At 32.2% G+C, this 21,964-nt stretch overlaps 2 protein-coding genes across 3 annotated transcripts; one reads left to right on the forward strand and one right to left on the reverse strand.

Annotated features, from left to right (window-relative positions):
* Positions 1–4,588: 4,588 nt before the first annotated feature.
* Positions 4,589–8,772, forward strand: LOC123201542 (cation/H(+) antiporter 20). The gene is given in 5 exon segments (XM_044617101.1): positions 4,589–4,834; positions 4,921–5,946; positions 6,667–7,581; positions 8,225–8,576; positions 8,579–8,772. Coding segments are annotated over 5 exon segments (2,508 nt in total). The 5' UTR covers positions 4,589–4,654; the 3' UTR covers positions 8,614–8,772.
* A 1,261-nt stretch (positions 8,773–10,033) lies between these two features.
* On the reverse strand, positions 10,034–14,591 carry LOC123201543 (probable ADP-ribosylation factor GTPase-activating protein AGD6). Of its 2 annotated transcripts, none has more exons than XM_044617103.1 (4): positions 13,384–14,591; positions 13,190–13,279; positions 10,512–11,020; positions 10,034–10,376 (listed from the first exon to the last, which is right to left on the reverse strand). In XM_044617103.1, exons 1-3 carry the CDS (start codon positions 14,176–14,178, stop codon positions 10,517–10,519), a joined length of 1,389 nt encoding a protein of 462 aa, XP_044473038.1. In that variant the 5' UTR covers positions 14,179–14,591; the 3' UTR covers positions 10,034–10,376; positions 10,512–10,516. The 2 variants fall into 2 exon arrangements, with proteins under 2 accessions (XP_044473038.1, XP_044473037.1); XM_044617102.1 differs by having other exon boundaries at positions 10,516–11,020; positions 13,384–14,583.
* Positions 14,592–21,964: the final 7,373 nt, after the last annotated feature.

Raw genomic sequence — 21,964 nt, forward strand, 5'->3', positions numbered from 1 at the left:
TCTTTTATTACTTATATTATATTATTTGGTTTATAAATAATAAAAATTTAAGTAATATTTTATTACCAATGGTGATGTGATAAGTAATATAAAGGTAATCTGATTATCACCTCGCCATCAAATATTAAAAGATTAAGTAATTTTGATTTTATGATAAGGCCAAAGGACTATTTCCCACTCAAGGTATACTGCAATCTCAAGTAAAATAATTTACTAGTATTCTTTTATTACATTTAACCAAACACAATAATTATTTATATCTACAAACTTTTATCAAACATAGTAATCATTTATATTATACACAGTAATCTTTAAGTAATATATCTTCAAGATAATTTTTCTATTTTGGTAATAAAATATTACCCAAACTAAACACACCCTAAAAGATTCACATGATAATATTTATTTTATTATAATTTTATCTTTACTTATTAACTTTTTATAAAAAAAAAAAAAACTTTATTTTCAATTAATATAATAAGTAACATAAAAAATATTTTAAAATAATTATATTCAAAATCATTTAAGTAAAATAATATTTTAATATTTTTTACTATATTTAATCAGACACAATAATTATTTATACATATCATTTTTTATCAAATATAGTAATAATTTATATTAAATAATCTTTTAACTAATATATTTTTTATAATAAAATATTATACAAGCTAAATGCACACTTCAAAATTTTTGTTATTAATTACCTAAAATGCTTGGAGTAATAATTTTGAATAAAATTTAAAATAGCCAGCCAACTATCATGCGCAAAGGTGTGTGTTGGCTCGGTCTGAAGCATGAAATATTAGCACATTCTAAGTAGACACTACCCGCTATTGTAGTGCATTGTGTCACGCTCGTGGGTTGACCCAATCCGACATAATACTATATATAATATTATTTAAAAAATAAATAAAATTATAATTATAATATAAAAATTTTATTAAAATTAATGGGCAAGCCTGAAGGCTTGCAACTATACAAGTCGTCAGTTCGACTTGGCCCTTAGGCTTGATAGGTCATATTGAAATCAATCCATCGACAACTACGAACCACCAACAAATATTACATATAAAACATCACTTTATATACAAAAAGTAAACATAAAATTTTAATTATTTTGGATCAATTAATAACTTTTAAAGATATACATTTTTTTCTTTTTAATGTATAAATAGTTGAATACCCATTTAAATCAGACTGTTTTTTTTAAGTTGAACCGATCATACTAAACAATTAAATCCTAAAATTTAATGATGAATTTTATAATTATTATATTATATAAATCAAAAATTTGATATTAATATATTATCAATAATTTTGAACTTATAATCTCTTAGTTGAACATCCTAATCTTTGCCGTTGTCATTCAAACTAGGGCTTATGAGATTTCGTTGACAAAGGGCATGGAGCAGCAGCCACATTCACGCCATGCTTCTTATTAATATTTCATTACTATTATTGACCCGTCAGTCGGCCACTTCGTTTCACTTTGGAAACTTTTTCCAATCTTACGTTAAGCTTTGCTGCCACCCACACACCGTCACATGGTGCTCATGAGTTCTTGCTTAAACGCCCAGCCTTTGTTCAATTTAAATGAATTTTTAAAATAATTACTTGTAATATTTCAAAATTTAAATATACAAGATAAGGCAAGATACAAATATTTCAACAAAATAATATTATACGTATTTATTTTGAATATATAAATTAGTATATATTTATATGTATCATCATTTAATTGAGTGTTATTTTATTATTAATTTAAAATCACTCAATTACATAATAACATATATTAAATATGTATTTATTTATATATTCAAAATAAGAGATATATAATTTTATTATTTTAGTGAGTGAATGACTATTTTTCACTTAAATTTCAATGAAAACATGATTTTTCACTATTTAAGTGTAAAATTTTCGTTTATTTATTTGTGATCCAGTTTTGACGATAAAAACCATTTGATCCCTCCATAAATTATTAAATTATCTTTTTAGTTAAATTATGAAAGTGTCCTTACTAATATATAACAATCCGAGCATGTTTCTGATATGTCATTTTTATATTTGTCTTATTGTAATCGATTTTATTATCAACGTTTTTCATCACTCTTTTGGTGATTTCCAACTAACCAACGACAATCGATCATCATAATCTACTCCTCTAGTTGAGGGCATTTCCCAATTAGTTGCATATACTATTGGATAACAAAAAGTTATATTGTTTTTTCAACAAGTACAAAATTAGATCGCGAAGAATGATGAAGATTAAGTCGTGACAATCCTTATAAGAAACTATATGAACTAGATTTATATTTTTAAACTTGAACCTTAATAGATTATTTTTATGCGTTAATCAATGATTTAAGATAAAAAAGAGAGGTTATCGACAATAAAAATGATGGCCAAAAGAAAAAAAAACTCTAAAGTTTAGATAAAAAAATACAACTTTTTAAAATTAAAAAGTTTTAAGGGAGGATAAAATAATTTTTAAAATTAAAAAATATGTATAAAATAAATTTTATATTTTTTAATATTATTAATAAAATAATAATTTCATCTATATTTTTAATAAAAAATTTTAATTTTATTTAACTTCTAAAAAAGATTTTTAATTTTTTAAACTTTACGTGTATTCTTTTAACACGGCATCAAAATTTGGGGGAGAAAATAATCCCAATGGCCTTACATAAATTATCGAACAATTACGTGTCCTGCTACGCTGTTGTTAAATTGCAACGGCCGACACAACTAGTCGCCAAATTTAATTTAATTTTTCATATAGTTTGACTGGTAAAGTCAAATCTATGACAGACCTCTGTGTTGATCATCGGTCTCATCGAAAGCATTCCAGCCTTCTGACGCAACACAAAGTAGAAATTTGCCGCCTTATTCCAAAACTGAATGGAAAATTAATTCATGTTTTTATTGCGCTGGGAGGGGTTGGTTGAATTTTGCCCTCAACGCGGCATGACTAAAAATCCTGTCCCCGCCGAGGAAAATTTATACCCCCTTTTCCTTCCTCGTCTTTACCAAAAAATTTGCCACCTCATCTTACTAAAATAATAATAAAATATTTTTTATAAGAGTAATATTATATAAATAATTTTATATTTAAATAATTATATATTATTATATAATTAAATAATTATAAATTTAAGATAAAATAATATTCAATCACATAATAATATATTATTATTTACTCATATATGATATAGAAAAATTATGTATATAATATTATTATTTTAATGATTATGAGTCTGATCATTATATCTTAAAATTACCAATTTAACAAATACGATTGAAATCAACTATTATTAAAAATAAAAAATAATAATATATTTTATGTGTTTAAAATATATTTATAATAATTTAAATTTTTTAAAGGTATTTTAATATTTAATAATTTCATAGATATATAGAAAATGAAACAAATCTAAAGCAGGGATAGGCTAAAGAGGAGAATAATCGGAGATATTCTATCTTCGTCTTCACCTTGTTCATAATTATGGGGAGATTAACCATTTATATCTTTATCTTTATCTCTATTTCTATTAGAAAATTTTCTTCTCATTTAAAGAGGAGTGTATCGAAAATTCGATTTAATTAACAAATCAAATCGGATAATGAAATTTATGTATTCAATTATGTATTTAGGAGAATATACACATTATTTTCTTGATAATTTATAGTTATAAAACATATTAATAATGCCAAATTCATAGAAACTTAATAAAATGCCCACATTTAGTGGGATGTCACACATTCTTATTAACCAAAACAATATCAAAAAGTAGACAAAACAACAAGCAATCAATGTCTCCAAGAGGTGATTTAGGACAGTGATAAAATATTTTCAATGAAAGTAATATTATATATAATTTTATATCTAAATAATAATATATTATTATATGATTAAATAATTAAAAAAATTTTAAAAAATAATATTTAATCATATAATAATATATGATTATTTGTATATAAAGTTACATATAAAAATATATATATATAGTATTATTGTTTTAGTAATTGTGAGTTTAATCATTATATCTCGAATTTAACTATCAAACAAATATAGATGAAATGTACAATTATTAAAAATAAATAATAATAATAATAAAGTAATATTTTTTATGTATTTAAAATATATTTATAATAATTTAAAATTTTTAAAGATATATTAATATTTAATAATTTAAGAGATATATAGAAAAAAGAGATCAATCTAAGAAATAGATAGGATAAAGAGGGGAATGGTCGAAGATATTCTATCTTTGTCTTTACTCTGTTCCTAATTATAAGGAGTTTAATCATCTATATTTTTATCTCTATCTCTATTCGTATTAGAAAATCTTCTCCCATTTAACGAAAAGTGTATTGAAAATTTTATTTGAGATATCAAATCGCGTAATGAAATTTATGTGTTTACAAGAATATACACATTATTTTCTTGATAATTTATAGTTACAAAACATATTAATAATACCAAATTCATAGAGACTTAATATTTGACTGAAGGTTTGACCTCTCTTCAATAATGAATTGCGCGTAACTTGTACTCACATGCCGCTTGTTTTTCCAGTCTCCTTCTTCAACACAATAAAAAGTCTTTGGCCTGAACACTTGACATTTTGCAGATGCAAATCAGAAGATGGTGTTTAATATAACCGCTATCAAAACTTCATCAAATGGGGCTTGGCAGGGAGATAATCCGCTAGACTTTGCCTTTCCACTGTTAATAGTTCAAACGACTCTGATTCTCCTGGTTAGCCGCTTCCTCGCTTTCCTCCTCAAGCCCCTTCGCCAGCCCAAAGTCATTGCCGAGATTATTGTATGTAATCAAATAGCTTTGAGTAATTTCCAATATGGCAGTTATTTTAATAGTATTTGTGATGAATTTTTTGGCTTTTCTTTCAGGGTGGAATTTTGCTGGGCCCATCGGCTTTTGGGCGAAACAAGAATTACTTGCATCGTATATTTCCGAAATGGAGCACTCCGATACTCGAATCAGTGGCGGATATCGGCCTTCTCTTCTTTCTTTTCCTGGTTGGCCTTGAACTTGATTTGAATTCGATTCGTCGGAGTGGCAAAAGAGCCATTGGGATTGCCTTTGCCGGCATCTCAGTCCCTTTCATTTGCGGAATCGGCGTCGCTTTTGTCCTCCGAAACAGAATCGACGGCCTTAAAGAAGTCGGCTATGGCCAGTTCCTTGTGTTCATGGGAGTGGCTCTCTCCATCACAGCGTTTCCTGTTCTCGCCCGCATTTTAGCCGAGCTCAAACTACTCACAACTCAAGTGGGCGAGACAGCCATGGCGGCTGCCGCATTCAACGACGTAGCTGCGTGGATCCTTTTGGCACTGGCCGTTGCCCTTGCCGGTGACGGAGACGGCGGAGAAAAGAAAAGCCCGTTAATAGCAATATGGGTACTCCTTTCCGGCCTAGCTTTTGTTATTTTCATGTTTGTAGCAATACGCCCGGTAATGAAATGGGTCGGCCGTCGGTGCTCACCGGAGCACGATGTCGTTGATGAAGCTTACATATGTTTAACCTTAGCCGGAGTAATGGTATCTGGATTCGTCACCGACCTTATCGGAATCCACTCAATATTTGGTGCTTTTGTTTTCGGATTAATCATTCCCAAAGGAGAGCATTTTGCGGAGAGATTGATAGAGAGGATTGAAGATTTCGTGTCGGGTTTGCTTCTGCCACTTTACTTTGCATCGAGTGGGCTAAAGACAGACGTGACCACGATTCACGGCGTGGCGGCGTGGGGGATGTTGGGGCTCGTTATAACAACCGCGTGTGCCGGCAAGATTATCGGAACTTTTGCAGTGGCCATGATGTTTATGATTCCAGCCAGGGAATCCATCACGCTTGGTGTGCTGATGAATACTAAAGGATTGGTTGAACTCATTGTCCTCAACATTGGCAAGGAGAAGAAGGTCAGTTTAATTTTTCCTTTGACTTTTTCCATGGCAATCCAAAGCAGGCCATAAGCCTGAGTTGGTTCTCAGCAGCTTGAATGGTGGGCTCAGGTGTGAAAGTCATCACATCAACGCGTGTGTTTTCGAAACGTTTTTGCTTCCAAAAGGTACCTAAATTGATAGGAAACATTTGGGGACGTTTCAAAAGTATAAAAAAAATTCGAAACTTGTTTGAAGAAAAAAAAAACCTACTTTTTTCCGTTGACTTTTTTCCATGGCAATCCAAAGCAGACCATAAGCCTGAGTTGGTTCTCAGCAGCTTCAATGGTGGGTCAGATGTAAAAGTCATCACCGTTCAGCTTGAAAGCACATCAACGTATGTGTTTTCGAAACGTTTTTGCTTCCAGAAGATCCCTAAATTGATAGGAAACATTAGGGGACGTTTCAAAGGTATAAAAAAAATTCGAAACTTGTTTTAAGAAAAACAAAACCTTTTTTTTCCTTTTTTTTTTTTTTAATTAAGTAAACATGGATTTCACTTTCTATCACATTTTTGAATCGTAACTCTGATTTCATCTCATTTCCTTTTTGATATATTAAAATTCTTCTGATTTTCATCTCCAACTTCTTTAACCATCAATGATTGCTCGAAAAATTGGTTTCCTCTTATTTGCTATACATTATTTATAGATCAAGTTGATGAATTTTATTTTTTACTTAATTTGTTGGTGTCAACAGGTGCTCAACGATGAGAGTTTTGCAATTCTAGTCCTAATGGCGCTCTTCACCACCTTCATTACAACGCCAACAGTAATGGCCATCTACAAGCCAGCTCGCCGCGCCTCTCCTCTAACTCATCGCAAGCTTCGTGATTTATCCAATACTAATGACTCGAACTCCAAGGACGAGCTTAGAATCCTCGCTTGCATTCACGGCCCTGGTAACATATCCTCGTTCATCAGCCTCATTGAGGCAGCCAGAAGCACGAAGAAACGGCTTAAACTCTTCATCATGCACCTCGTTGAACTCACTGAACGCTCTTCTTCAATCATCATGGTCCAACGTGCCAGGAAGAACGGCTTTCCGTTCATCAATCGGTTTCGTCGTGGCCAGAGGCATGACAACATCGCCGAGGCGTTTCAGGCCTACGGTCAACTCGGCCGAGTTTCCATTAGGACCACAACGGCAATCTCTCCTTTGTCCACAATGCATGAAGATATCTGTCACGTGGCGGAGGAAAAGCGAGTGACAATGATCATATTGCCTTTCCATAAACAATGGAGAGGTGATGAACCAATGGAGAATATTGGCCATGGTTGGCGAGGAGTTAATCAGAGGGTTCTAAAGCAAGCCCCGTGTTCTGTAGGATTACTTGTGGACCGTGGATTAAGTAATGGGTCCCAAACCCCAGGGCCTAATTCTACCGTAGGCCAAAAGATTTGCATGATATTTTTTGGTGGACCTGACGACCGTGAGGCTCTAGAGTTGGGTGGCATGATGGCAGAACATCCGGCAGTTAAAGTGACTGTTATTAGGTTCGTTGAGAAAGATGTTTTGGAAAGTGACGGCGTCGTTTTAAGGCCCGCGCCATCGAGGTGCAGAGAACAGAATTACAGCTTCTCCACCGCCAAAATGAACCGGGAAAAAGAGAAGGCAAGTTCTCAAATCTTAATTTTTTTTTTTTAATTATTTGCATTCTATTATACAATATACATATTTTATGATAAATATGATACAAAACAATTACTATATATTTAAAATTTATTATTAATACAATATGATATATATTATTAATATAAAATAATAAACTTTTTTAAAAAATTAATGACACAATATGGTGTCTTTAAAAAGTTTTAAATTGTTAAGGAGTATTTGTGTTATCGGGGCATTAGGATCATAAATAAAAAAATATTTTTTCAATAAAATGATCTACATTTAATTTGAAATATTTTATTAGATATTTAAATTATATGTCATAATATAATTGAGTGATTTTGAATTAATAAAAAATTAATATTTAATTATATAATAATATATTATATGAATAATTAATTAGATATTCAAAATTAGATCAACAGAACATTTATATTAGTTTATAAAAAGTTTTTTATAACAAATAAATTAAATCAAAATAATTAATTTTTTATGCATTTGTGATATCAATAAAACTATGTATACGTATTTTTATTATATAATTTAAGTATATAAATAATGTATCATCATGTAATTGAATAATTTTATTACCGCTGTAATTATAACCTGCCCTCACTTTTTTTTTTTTTGGGAAAAAATGCAGGAGCTAGACGACACTGCGTTGGGTGAATTTAAGAGCAAGTGGGATGGGGTGGCAGATTGCGTGGAGAAGGTGACTAGCAACATTGTTGAGGGAGTATTAACGATAGGACGGAGCAGTGCATATGATCTTGTAGTCGTCGGAAAAGGCAGATTTCCGTCAAGTATGGTGGCGAAACTTGCGGACCGCCAAGCTGAGCACGCAGAGTTGGGGCCAATAGGAGACATTTTGACGTCTTCAGGGCAAGGCATTTTGTCTTCTGTGCTTGTGGTTCAACAGCATGATACAGCGCACGCCGAAGAGACTCCGGTGACAAAGATCCGGCAGTCTGAGTATGTGAAATTCAAGGGCAATGAGTTGCCAGCCCAGGAGAGATTTCAAAGGCTGTGTAATAGGTGATTTCCGGTAAAAATTGTATATCTGTAATTGAGCGGTCTAAGCTTCCAAAATTTCGGATTTTTAGTTCTTTTAATGTCTGAGGTGGACGGTTCTATCTCTGTCCAGAAGAAAATATAATAAATGGAAAGAGATCATGGAAATTGAACCTTCAAGAGCCCATTTTATCATATACTGAATTTTAGAAAAGATTATGTCTCTCTCTCTCTTTTGGAAAATTTTATTTAGATATCTAATTAAATATTCAAAATAAATACACTCATACTCCAACCAGTAGCAAATATTGGTCTTCTCTTTTCTCTTTTTCTCGTTGGCCTTGACAGCCAATTCTTCTTATTCATAGGTGTGTCTCTTTCCATTATAGTTTTTTCCTGTGCTCGCTCTATTCACGCAGACCTTATACTCCTAACAGCCGAAGTTGATTAGACTGCCATGGCCGCTACAGCTTCAATGACGTCGCTGCATGGATCCGCACTCAAAGGTAACAAGCTGGGTCATGAGGCCCATCAAAGCTTATTAATATCTATATAGGTTCTCATTTCAGGCGTTGCCTTTGTTGCTTTCATGCTTATCGGCACCTGTCCCAGCATGAACTGGGTCGCCCACTAGCGCTCATCAGAAAACGTCGTCATTAACTAAGTTTATATATGCTTAACCTTAGCCAGAGTAATGTTATCAGGAAGCTCACTGATCGCTCTCATCAATTGTCATGGTTCAGAAAGCTCGAAAGAATAACGTTCCTGTCATTTTTAGAGTCCGTCGAGGCATGCCAAAAGAGGTTGCATATAGCCAACTGAGTTGAGCAGTTATTCGCCATGCGACAGCCACTTAATAGTTGTTGTCAATGCATGAGGACATAAACGATGTTGCTGAGGAAAAGAGGGTGATGATGATCATCTTGCCCTTCCACAAACAGTAGAGAGGAGAAGGCAACAAGGCGATAGATAGTGGTTTACCGGGCTGGAGAGGTCAACCAGAAGGTTTTACAGAAGGCACCTTGCTTGGTGGCAGTACTTATCAAACATGGATTTAGTTACAGGTGTAAGGGGAGAACTAGGGCATGCCATGCCAAAAAGGGCATGCATTGTATTCATGGGGGCAGATGATCGGGAATCGTTGGAACTAGGCGGAAGGATGTTTTTGGGCAAGATCATACAAGCAACGCTAGCTGAGGAATCATGGGTCCAGTACCAACAACGATAGCTGAGGAAGCATCAAGCATGAAAATGTAACAGCCTATGCTCTTAGGATCTTTGAAAACAGGACGATATGAATTGAAATGTAACTAGCATCACCATCCCTGGAATTGAAATCACTAGAACTTACAAGCAACAGCATACAACAGTTGAACATGAATCTGACTGAAAAACAACGAGATTATCGTGGCAAACTCGACGTTAAAGCACAGACCAAACATGGATGAAAAATAATTCACTAGTCACTACAGATCCAAAACAACTTCGAATTTTGAAAGTCACAAATAATGTTAAGCACACTCACAGACAGTGGTCCTCCTTTTGATGGGCTATCAACCCCACAATCATAATTGTACATATATGAACTACTTCCAACACACACCTTCTAAGAAGTTGAGTATCTCTTTGAAACATGAGAATAGAGAAAAGAAAGAGAGCAGCTATAAAAATATACTAAACTTACCGAAAGCATCCCAACATTCTCATCATCCTAGCTTGTGTGCCAGCAATTTTCATAACTAATTACCACTTCTACACAAAGGGCTTTGCCAAAATCATTTTACCTGGCCACACACAGACAAATCATAAAATTTATTAAATACTATGTTTGACAAATGAGAGCGTGAGGCAGCCAACTCATAATCATAATACAGCCAAAAGAAGAATCTAAAGATAATTGGAAAAAAAAAAAGTCACACCAACCCTAGAGAAAGCCTCCTCCCGTCCATGTGCCATCTGATTTGCTATCCGGTTTCCCATTGTGACCGACAGCTTTCTTGTTAGAAGTACTTTGATAAAAATTATCATATCCATCATCTTTTGCATCATCCCAGCCAGCCCAACCATCATTGTTACTGTTAGCCACATCTTCCTTCTTGCTGTCTTTATGGTCCCAGTGATCCCAAGAACTTGAACTATAAGAATTCTGGTGCCCATCATATGAGGACCGTCCTCCTCCAGAAGAAGAATTCCATCCTGTGTTCTCCCTGTTAAACTCCTGATAATATCCATTTTTATCACTTTCATTTTGTTGCCAGTTATCATTATTCCAATTCATGCCATCTTTAGTGTATTCCTCAACCTTCTGTGAAGCCATTGCCATGACGCCCTTCATAATACCCCATGTCCTCTGTCCAATCTCGCTTGTCTTTGCAGTGACAACAGTGACAGTTTCATTGACTTTGTGATCGTAGCCACCCTCCTTCACCTACAACATTAATGATGCAATTCTTATGAAAAAGTAGCACACAGTTAATATGTTTACACGATTGCTATAGATATAACACCACAACTATCTTGTTAATAAACTGCAGAAAATTAAGCAATGTAAACATGATTATACAATATGCTACAACTTAATGGTACCATTATGTCCAAAAGTGCAATCAATTGTAGGTATTAGTTCTCAAGAGGATGCAATTTTAGGCTTAAAAAATTGGTGCTGCAGGGTGTTGACCCTTGAAATACTTTGGTAGCCCTGAAGACACCCTGCAAATACCTGTTGGGATTGTATAAGAAAGTAAAGGTTTAGAGAGGATTGCTGAGGGTGGAAGCTTCACTCCTTTGGTGGATTTTCTGGCACATTTTCTTCAATTATGTTATTGATGATCTTTCTTGTCATCAATCCCTTCCAGCCTCCATGATTAGTAAAGCTCAACTCTCTAGTAAGGTTAAATTGTGCAAAAGAGGACTAACAGTTGTTTATCTCCACTGGTGTATATCATTTTAAAAAGATCCTAAAAGCATCGATTATCACTTAACTGGTATATATCGTATAAAAAAATTATGAAAGCAATAATCATTATTTTCTTCATTGTTGTAAAGCATTGAAGCTATGGTAGAAACTCTTTCTTCAAAGAAGCAGGTATTTCTTGGGTTGTTCTCATCTTATTGGCTGAAGTTTACCAAGCTTTTAGTGGGGAAAAAAGCCAAGCTTCTCTGAATGCATTGCATCTTGGCTATATTTTTTTATTTATTGTAGAGAGACACAAAGAGTTTTAGAAGAAGCTAATGAAGGAGATTGGAAAATTGTAACAGCTTAAGTTTATAGTCTTCCATGTGTTTTCTGTTAAGTTTTGTTCTAATGGAGGATACTTGGCTCCCTGTTTTTGTATATTTTCTTACCATTAATTTATGAAGTTCTTGTTTCCTATAAAAAAATAAATAAAGCAAGGAAAGAAACTCAAAGCTACAAATAAGAATAAAGATATAAGGCCTACTGCTAATATGGGGAGCTATCACAAACAAATGAAAAAATTAATCAAGACAGAACAAACTAGCGACTTAAAATTGTAGTATATTACAGAATTGTATAAGTCAAAAATTCAGAAAAGCAAACTACCCAAAAGTGAACTTCTACGACAGATACACTCCCTTGCCGCTGATGTATCATAAAATCTGACATAAAGTTCACAATGACTCTAAAAGTTCCCTACGTTAACAAAAGTGAAAACACTCAAAAATTCACACTGCCATTTCAAAGTCATATTCAGATTGAATTCCCCTTCCATTTCCATTAATGTCTTGATGTGTGCACACATGACCCTATAATGAATACTGATGACTCTCCAACGCTAAGACGAGATACACAATAAAATGGAGACTAGAGTTGATGTCTGACTTTAATTACACAAGACAAAATTTAGGAAACCCAAATAGATCTAGATCACAGGAAATAAACTATGAACATAAAACCAAAGCATGAACTTGAGACAACATAGAAGAAATGGAAGGGCATGCAGCCTAGCAATCCACACAGAACTAGATTCAAATCTGTAGAACAAGCTACCATGGTGTCATAGAACCAAGCTTCAGTGACAATAATGATAGCTTATTTTCTTAATACTATTAAGGTTCTCCAACGAAAAGCCCCTGCAAACCCCCAACTGGCTTTTTCTTTCAATAATGTAATTTCAAATCATGGAATCCTTATGAAAATAAACCAAAATAAAAAATCTCCTTCAGAACTTTTCCAATGACTAAATTTTGGAGAGTACCCAAGGGTTGCCAGCATATATCAAAATCATCACTAGGCTATCAACATAGGAAATTCAGAAAAACAGCAATACTGTCAGATCATCATATCACCGAAACCCAAACAACATAACAATCTTTTAAAATTTCCACCTAAAAATACAAATTTTAATCACTAAAAAGTTCATCAAGTGTCATTGCATTTGAGCACCAAAAGATATGCAATGCAGAGTTCGTCAACCTATTTATTTGCCCATATGCATCAAATAACAAGAAATGCAAATCATAAATTTTGACACAGCAGTCAGAAAAGGACAAAACAAAACAGATAATATCACGGGTTTCAGAAAATCAGTACTAGCTACGGCAAATTTTTTAACATTCAAAACAAAATCCAAATGACCTTAGCAGTGAGTTCCTTTGTTCCTGCCTGAACAACACCAGCAGCCGACTGAGCAGCAGAGGCTGCGACCAAAGATAACTTGCCGAACCCCTGAACAATCGCAAAATACAAACACAAAGAAACAACCAATCAATTTAAATCATACCAAAAAAATCAAAACATGTGATGCAAATCACTAATCCCAGTCAAAATACCTGAGAAAAGACAGAGAGAACATCCCCCTGGTAATTATTATTCCTTTGTGAAGGCGTCGGGCTGGATCCGAACCCAACATACTTCCCACCTTGCGCAGGAGGAATCCCCTCGGGTCGGGACTCATTCTCGGCAATTTTTCGCGAGAAAAAACTCTCCTTATTAGCTGCAGACGCCTCCAATTGCGCACGTGTGTAAATATCTTGAGTTGATTTGGACCTCACGGGCACGCCACCCGTTCCCCCATTTCCGCCTCTAAAATCCGAAACGGATTGGTTTCTCCTCATATCTGTCGAAGATTTAAAATCATCGTTGTCCCAATTATCCCACCCTCCATTATTGCCAAAACTACCATTACTGCCACCACCGGCGCTTTGCGACAGTGGAGGTTTCTTACTTCCACCTTTGAGAGTCTCCTTGACCACAGGTGGGTCTCGCCATGAGCGCCCCTCAGCTAGAGCTTGAATTTTATCACGATAAATGCTAGCAGCATTGGTGTTATACTTAATTACGATATCGGTTTCTTTAGGGATCCCGTACTGTGCGAGAAACGCGTTGAGCCGTTCGTTGCCTCCGGATTCCATCTTCTTGATCTGAATCTCGGACCAGGAGTCCATCGTAACGGATCGGACGAAGGAGATGTGGACACCTAAACCACGGTGCTTGCCGGAGCACTCTAAGCACATGAACACGCCGTAAGAAACCGAAGCCCATTGCGGATTCTTTTGGGAGCAATCCACGCAGACCTTGTTGCCTGGCTGCGATTGAAGGTCTCGCAATCGTCTCGATGCCGCCATTTTAGACTCCGATCCGGTCGATCTGAATCGGATAATGTGAAAATTGGATTGACGGACAAATTATGACGAGAGAGATCAGGGAAAAGAAATTAAAAGGAGAAAAAAAAATAAAAAAGGAAAAAATAGAGGGAAAATAAGGGAATTTTCTGTTTTTCTTTTTGTAAAGAATAAAGTGGATATGAAATTATACAATCGGGGCACCGACACCGTTTAGTAACGAATACAGGGGTGGAAATTCGATGAAGGGTGGTGGTGGTGGGTGGGTGGCGTGGTGTGGTTTAAAATACAAAAACGGTGTTTCTCTTTCCGTTTAACATGATTACTAGTAGAGGTGTGGCACGTGTTAGGGATGCTAATTCGGCTTTCCAAATCAAGTTTTCAACCGGAAAAAAATTTCCGATAAAAACGAAAATATGAATAAAGATGGTTAAAATCTTTGGGATGCTCATGTTCAAAAGATGAAAAATGAAATAAAATATATAGTATTTTTACTTTACATAAAATAAATATATTTAATACTACTTATTATTTATTTGAAATAAAATAATATAATTAAATTAAATAGTCTTTGGTATGCAATTATTTAGGTGCGTCAGCGTTAATCAAATAGCTTTCAATTAATGAAAATAAAATTAATTTTAAATTAAATTTGTACTTATTTTATATATATATATATATGAGTGATCTACCTGACAGAAGCACATGAAGACAAAGACATAACCTAAAGGTTTTGGATTGTGTCCTGGCGTTTGCCATATTGCAGATCAACAAGACTCATAAGCTCCATTTTTTTATAGGACTTGGCATTGAGGTTTGATCGAATTGATTCAAATTTAAAAATTAATTTAGTTTTATTTTATTTTATTTTATTTAAATTCATTTATTTAGAATATAAATTAAATTTGAGTTAAGAGGCTTGACTCATAACCTAGATAAATAATTTAATTGGATTTGAGTTTGACTTATAACTCGATTTGAATTATATTAAATAATATCGTTTTATCAATAAATCATGAATTAAACTACTAATTTGAATCACATATCTGAGCTATGAATTTGAGTTATAAATTTGAGTCAAATTTAAACTATAATATTTTCATTCAAATTAAATTTGAATCACTCTTAATGTTGGTTTGACAAATTTAAACTGATCTCTAATCGAACCATTTTTTATTCGAATCAAAATTAAACTAATGAGTGTTTGAGTTTAATTTGATTTATATCCATCCTTACTTAACACAATATAGTCTATAAGCACGATAGGCTACACTGAATTTGGACCGATATAATCAACGATTGTGTATTGATTTGGGCTATCAAATTCCAAAGACGAACATGGCGTTTAGAATGCGGGCTATAAGAAAGCCCATTTATCCAAAGTTAGCTTCTTTCTTGGCATCACTGACAAGCAAACAGTCGGGCTTCAGACACAGGGCCCGTCCTTCAGGTTTCAAAGTTCATTGTCTGGATCGAAATATTCCTTTAACCCTGAATATGGGATCCATGTCTACTCTAGACAAAAAGGGATTTTCGAAGTAAGCAGAAACCAAAATTGGGACAAAGACAAAAACAATCCTCGCAAGTATCTTATCATTTTACAAATTAATTTTGAAACCGAAAAATCCAGATGAATTGAATTTTTTTGATTATTAAAAAAGTCTTTATTTCAAAGAATTAAAGAAAAGTATGGAAAAATCTAAAAGCACCCAAAATTAGAAGAAGTGAATTTTCTTTCTACTACAACAATCAAGTCTTTAAAAAAAAAAAAAATTAATAATAATAATAAAGGGTTTAAGGTTTAGTTGGAGATGGGATTTGTCTCTACAACTATACCCTTATCTAACAACTGAAAGATCGATGACAATATAAAGTTGATTGTTTTTGCTAAAATCAATGATTGAAAAATTATACTAAATTAGTCAGTTAGACTATGAATCGATACTGTTCACGATTCTTATAGCCAACAGAACTATTTTATGCTTGATTTCGAATTGGACCGTGGGCGAAACTGTGGTTCACATCATACTCGCGGTCCAACCTGATTTGGGCATAAAATGGTTCTCTTTCTTATATAAAATCAATTTAGTTTTTATTCCTGAAAACCTTGGCCGCTAACGACTCTTTTCCAGTTATCCATTCAAAGAGTCGTTGTTGTTGTGATTTTTTGGCGACGACTACACAATGACGATTGTTTCTGCTACAATTGACCATGACAAGTGTTAATGGCTATATTTGTGGTGGTTGATGTTGAATTCATAGGTTCAGACAACAGTCGACAACAATAACTGTGTTTCGTTGCTACCATGACTAAGACTTCTTCTTCAAAGGCAACTCCGGCAGGATTCTATTTTGGTTTTTGTAAGGTTAATTAATAACTTTGGTTTTTGTTTCCTTAGGTTATTTAATTTATTTTTATTGTATCAGTCTCTCAAATGTGTAGCTTTGGCTTTTAATTATTTGTTACTCAATTTACTTGTTATTGTATTTGTAATTTTCAATTATAGTATGCAATTATAGGTTTATATTTATATATCAATTTTACATTTGTAATTTTTATGTATTTGTATTGGTCTTATTGGATGTACACCATTCGTAATGTGGCTGGTTTTCAAAATTTTGAATGTTGAAACTTCAATCTGTTCATGTGTTTTGTTTAATGTGGTTGGTTTGATTTTTATTACAATAGTTATGTTTCATACTTTATTTGTAATAGTATTTCAATACGTGTTTTATCTTGTTTAAATTGAAAAATATGGATAGCATAAAATTCAGTGTGTAAAGTATATGTAATTAGATATAATTTTTTTAAGTTTTTATACAAAACTAAAAATCCATTCGGATTGGTTGGTCAAAACAGTTGGACTGATTCAACCGAAACCAGTATTTAAAATAGTTTTTGTCTCGGTCCAGTTCTAAAAACCTTGGCTGAAACCTCTACCTTGCTTGATGTTTAAGCACAAGTTCAAACAACTTAAATTTATTTACAATACTAAACTACTTGAGTTTAGTTTGTTTTGAAATGAGTCGAACTCAAATTTAAATTAAATTTATTTATAGTATCAAACCAAATTCATATTCAGCACACCATATAAAACAAAATGTTGTAATATGATATTATGAAACAAATAGAAGCACACCATTCTCACATTTACTAATGAATAGGCTAGTGTTTATCGGTTTGAGTATCAAAATGATATATCATCATACGATTAAATATTATTTTATCTTTAATTTTAAATCATCTAATTATATAATGACACATCATATATGTACCCAATTGGATATTCAGAAGTGAGTGTATATAGTTTTATCTTAACCAATCATTCTCATTTTGATAATTTAAGCTTTTCAATTATTCAATTCAACTCAAATCTACCTCACCGTTTCAAATTGTCAATTGGGTTGGCCATGCCCAAGGCGCAATTATTCGGTCTGAAAATTTTAGTTTTGGATCAAAGTAAATCCAATCCGTGGATGAATTTAGACAAAAAAATTTACCCATTAAGTTATCAGAATCAAGCTTAAATAGAGATTATTCAAGCTCGATAATCAAAAGATGTAAAAATTCATTATGGATAGGGGTTCATTTGTCAGATTTTAAACATGTTGAAAAATTATATGACTGTTTTTGCAAGTTTTTAAAGTTGTAAAACATATTGAAATAGATGCGAGAGAAATTCGAAGTCCGAAATTTTTTAATGAACTGCACTGAACAAAAATGTTGGGCTCGGGGTTTGGGCCTAAGATTTTTTTCCGGATCCAAACTTGAATAAGACAAGGTCAACTCGGTAGGCTCTACGTCTATACCTACCTAAGACCAGAGCTCATTACATCACTTAAATAGTCTGATAAATCAATAATAATTATGTTTAACACTCATTAAATACAAACACTGTTGTATTATCTGAATTTAATCTAAATTAATATTTTTTGTCTAGAGAGATTTTATTAGAGTCTGGGTTATTATTTTTAGATTAATTTTATAATAATTAAATTAAATAAATTAAAATTAAAATTTTAATATATTATCAAAAAAATATTTAAATATATATTTTTTATATATAAATTTTTGTATTATTTAAATTATCTTTTAAAAATAAAAATGTCTATTCTTTTATCTTTTTTATCTAATAATTTTAAATTAATAACGATATAAACATTCATGCAGGGACATTAAATTCATATTAATTCAAGAATGGACACCTTGTAAGACAATCATTATATTCTGGTGTGCAATCATTCCTTTTTGTTTTTATATATTTAATGCAATGAAAAACCAACCTTTTAAATTTAAAAATTTTATTTCTCATTTATTTATCTGAGATATTAATTAAAAGCGATAAAATTTTTTCTGCGTAAATCTTTATAGACAAACATATAACGATTTTACTTTTATAATCAAATTTACTTTTAATTCTCAAAATACCCTTCCCGACTTATTACGTGACTTTTAGCAACTTATGTGTGCGTACAAGATGCGTAGGTGCGTATAGGATGCGTGCAGGGTGGATACGGTGAGTTACAAGATGCGTAGAGTGAGTACATGATGCGTACAGGGTGTGTACAAGGTGCGTAGGATGCGTGGTTGTGTGTAGAGTGCGTGAGTGCGTGAGTGCGTGTAGGGTGCGTGGGTGCGCACGGGTGCATACAAAGTGCGTGGGTGCATGTGGAGTGCATTCAAGGTACGTGAGTGCGTAAAAAATATAAATAAATATATTTATATATAATAATAAATATACTATTTAAAAAATATAATAAATATATATTTAAAAATTATTATTATTTATATATATTATATTAAATTTATAATATTATAATATAATATATATAAATAATAATAATTTTTATATATTTATATATAATATATTTATTTATTTATATTTTTTATGTACCTTGCACGCACCCACGTACCATGTACGCACTCTACATGCACCCACGCATCCTGTACGACCCTTCACATCCTACACACAAAATTATTGAAAGTGACGTAATAAGCTAGGAGGGTATTTTTAGAATTATAAATAAATTTACTTATAAAAATAAAACCGCTGTACGTTTGCCTAAAAAAATTTACATAGAAAAAATTTTATCGATTTTAATTAATATCCCTATTTATTTGTTAAAATTATATATTAATTTTAACCGTTAAATGATATTTATGTTATTTTGTATAATATATAATAAGGGTAATAATCATACACCCATGCAATACAAGTAATTTATTTTAGACCTAAATATTTTATATTTTACATTTTTCATCCTCATTTTTTTCTTTCACCGTACAACCCAAATGGCTCAATCAATTGGACCATCCACCATATCCTCCCCTCTATCATTGAACCACCACCATCATTTCCTCCTCTCCCTTATTGCTCTTTCTTATCCACCATACATCTCCCAAACCTAAATTAAAATTCCCATCTCCCATTCTTCGATCACTCTCTAATCCCTTTTTATTCACCCTACTTTCAAAACCACACAGCCGCAATTTACTATCCTAACATACTCAAGAATGATGGGGCTTTGATTTGTAATTATCCTTTGGGCTCTTTCAAGACAACTCTTTTTGTTTGAGACTAGTTGCTACCAGAGATCATGGATTTAACTACCCTTCATGAACCTTCTGTTATTTGTAAGCATCAACTTTGTAGTCTAATCCAACTTATGGAAATAGGTAATTGTTTTACTCTTCCCTAACTAATTTCCAATCATAACCCACTTCTAGATATTGCCAACAAAGCAATATTAGTAAGACTTGGGTCGTTACTTTTTCACTCCATGTAGTTACAACATGACTTTTTTCATGAGGTTGTTTTCTCGAGTTGGAACAATACAATGGTAACATGTCTTGTGTTTGTATTTTTTACCGAATTGCGTGCCCTAAAAGACTGTTTCAAACATTGTAACATAATGTTTTTGGTGATATTCATTCAAAAGTGGGGAACATTAGGTCGCTTCACTTTCCAATTCATAAATAGAGCGATTTATCTTATAATTTTTTTTTTATAATTATTAATTAAGAGTAAATAGCAATTTTATAAGTTTTTGGGACAAACAATTATTTAGCTTTATGGTATTGTTATTTTTTTACCAATTTTATAAAAAAATTAATATATTTATTTAACAAATTTAATAAAAATGCAAGAAAATAAATTTTTTTAACTTAATAAATGAAAAATTATTATTAAATCAAAATTTGGATTGGACATAGTAATAAATTATGACTTTGGACCCTGGGTCCATATTTTGGATGCTGGGTAGTCAAAGAAGTCGGTGAAGGAGTCCAGCTCCAACCACACTTTGAAGCATGATATAAATTAATTGATGGATAAATGTTGCCTATTTTAGACATCATAATGGTAAAATTTGGGACCATTTCTGACTCAGCAGTGTTCAGTCAATTTTAGGAAGCCCACCCTCTTTAAGTTAACTTTTATTATAATAGAGAGAGAGAGAGAGAGATTAAATTGTCACACCAAAACAAGAAAAATGGATTGGGCTAAAAACTATTTAAGAAGAAAATTAAAAAAAAAAAAAAGGCAAATATTATGGGGTTGAGGAAAATCCTATGAGTTCTAAAAATATAACTTGAAAAAATTTAATAAAACTATACATATTTATTTTGAATACATAAACGAATATATATTTGATATATATCATCAAATAATTAAATGATTTTAAATTAAAAATAAAATAATATATAATTAATCGATGACACACATAAATGTGTATCTATTTATGTTCTCAAAGTGAGCACGTATGATATTACCGGAAGAAATTATAAAATGAAATGATGTATTTAGATGGGCATCATAAGTCTTTCTCTTTTCTTTCTCAATCCCATTTCATCCTTTTCTCTATAAAGAAATTAGACATTATATGGTTACCTTCCAAAATTGAAGAAGTAAATAAAACAGTTCACTAATTAAGTTATCTAATAATTAATGATAATTTAATGATATAATTAATACAAGGGTATATTTGTAATTTGATGGAGTCAATTTCTTCCTATGCATATATAAATTACATCATTAATGCTTCCAAGTTGTGTGATTGGGAATTTATTAAAAACAAGGAATGTAATGACAGTTCCATGCCACATTAAGTGCTAATAAAAAAAAAAAATGATAAACTATCAAAGGCCGAAGGATCATTTCTCACCCAAGTTTTGATACGTTTTTAAAATCACATTTTCATGATTTAAAAAACTCAGAGTCTCAATCATGAGCCAATTGAGGATTAAATTTTTGTTAACAGAAAAGATAAAATCGTTATTTTACTAATAATATTAAACTGAGGTGGGAACAAGTTCTTTGGCCACTATCAAACAATGAAAATTTATTTGCAAGTTGGAATGAATGAGATGGGGTTGTCAAGGGGGAACAGGAAGTGGGAACAATAAATGTGGCCATGTTACATGTATAGTATTATATTCTGAATAATATTATGTATATTTATTTTAAATACATAAATAGATATATACTTATGTGTATTATCATGTAATTGAGTGTTATTATATCGTTAATTTAAAATCATCCAATTAAATGATGACACATATCAAATATGTATCTATTTATATACTCAAAATGAATACTCATAGTTTTTCAATTAAAAATTCTGATACAAAACGACCTCATTTTGATCAATATGTATTAAAACGACGTTATTTTAATAACGAAAAACAAGTTAAACTGAATTTGAATCGAATTCAAGCTTAACTTTCATGAGCTCAAATTCGAGCTTAACTATATGTAAAGTAAGCCGAGTTCAAACTTGAACTTAGCTA

The sequence above is a fragment of the Mangifera indica genome, chromosome 18 (genome assembly GCF_011075055.1).
Source record: "Mangifera indica cultivar Alphonso chromosome 18, CATAS_Mindica_2.1, whole genome shotgun sequence".
NCBI lineage: Eukaryota > Viridiplantae > Streptophyta > Magnoliopsida > Sapindales > Anacardiaceae > Mangifera > Mangifera indica.

Coding starts and splice junctions, on each gene's coding strand:
- LOC123201543 (XM_044617103.1), bottom strand. CDS start 14,178: ATGGCGGCATCGAGACGATTGCGAGACCTTCAATCGCAGCCAGGCAAC. Junction 13,280..13,383: donor TTCTCTCTGTCTTTTCTCAG/GTATTTTGACTG, acceptor GCGATTGTTCAG/GGGTTCGGCAAGTTATCTTT. Junction 11,021..13,189: donor CAAAGGAACTCACTGCTAAG/GTCATTTGGATT, acceptor TTAATGTTGTAG/GTGAAGGAGGGTGGCTACGA.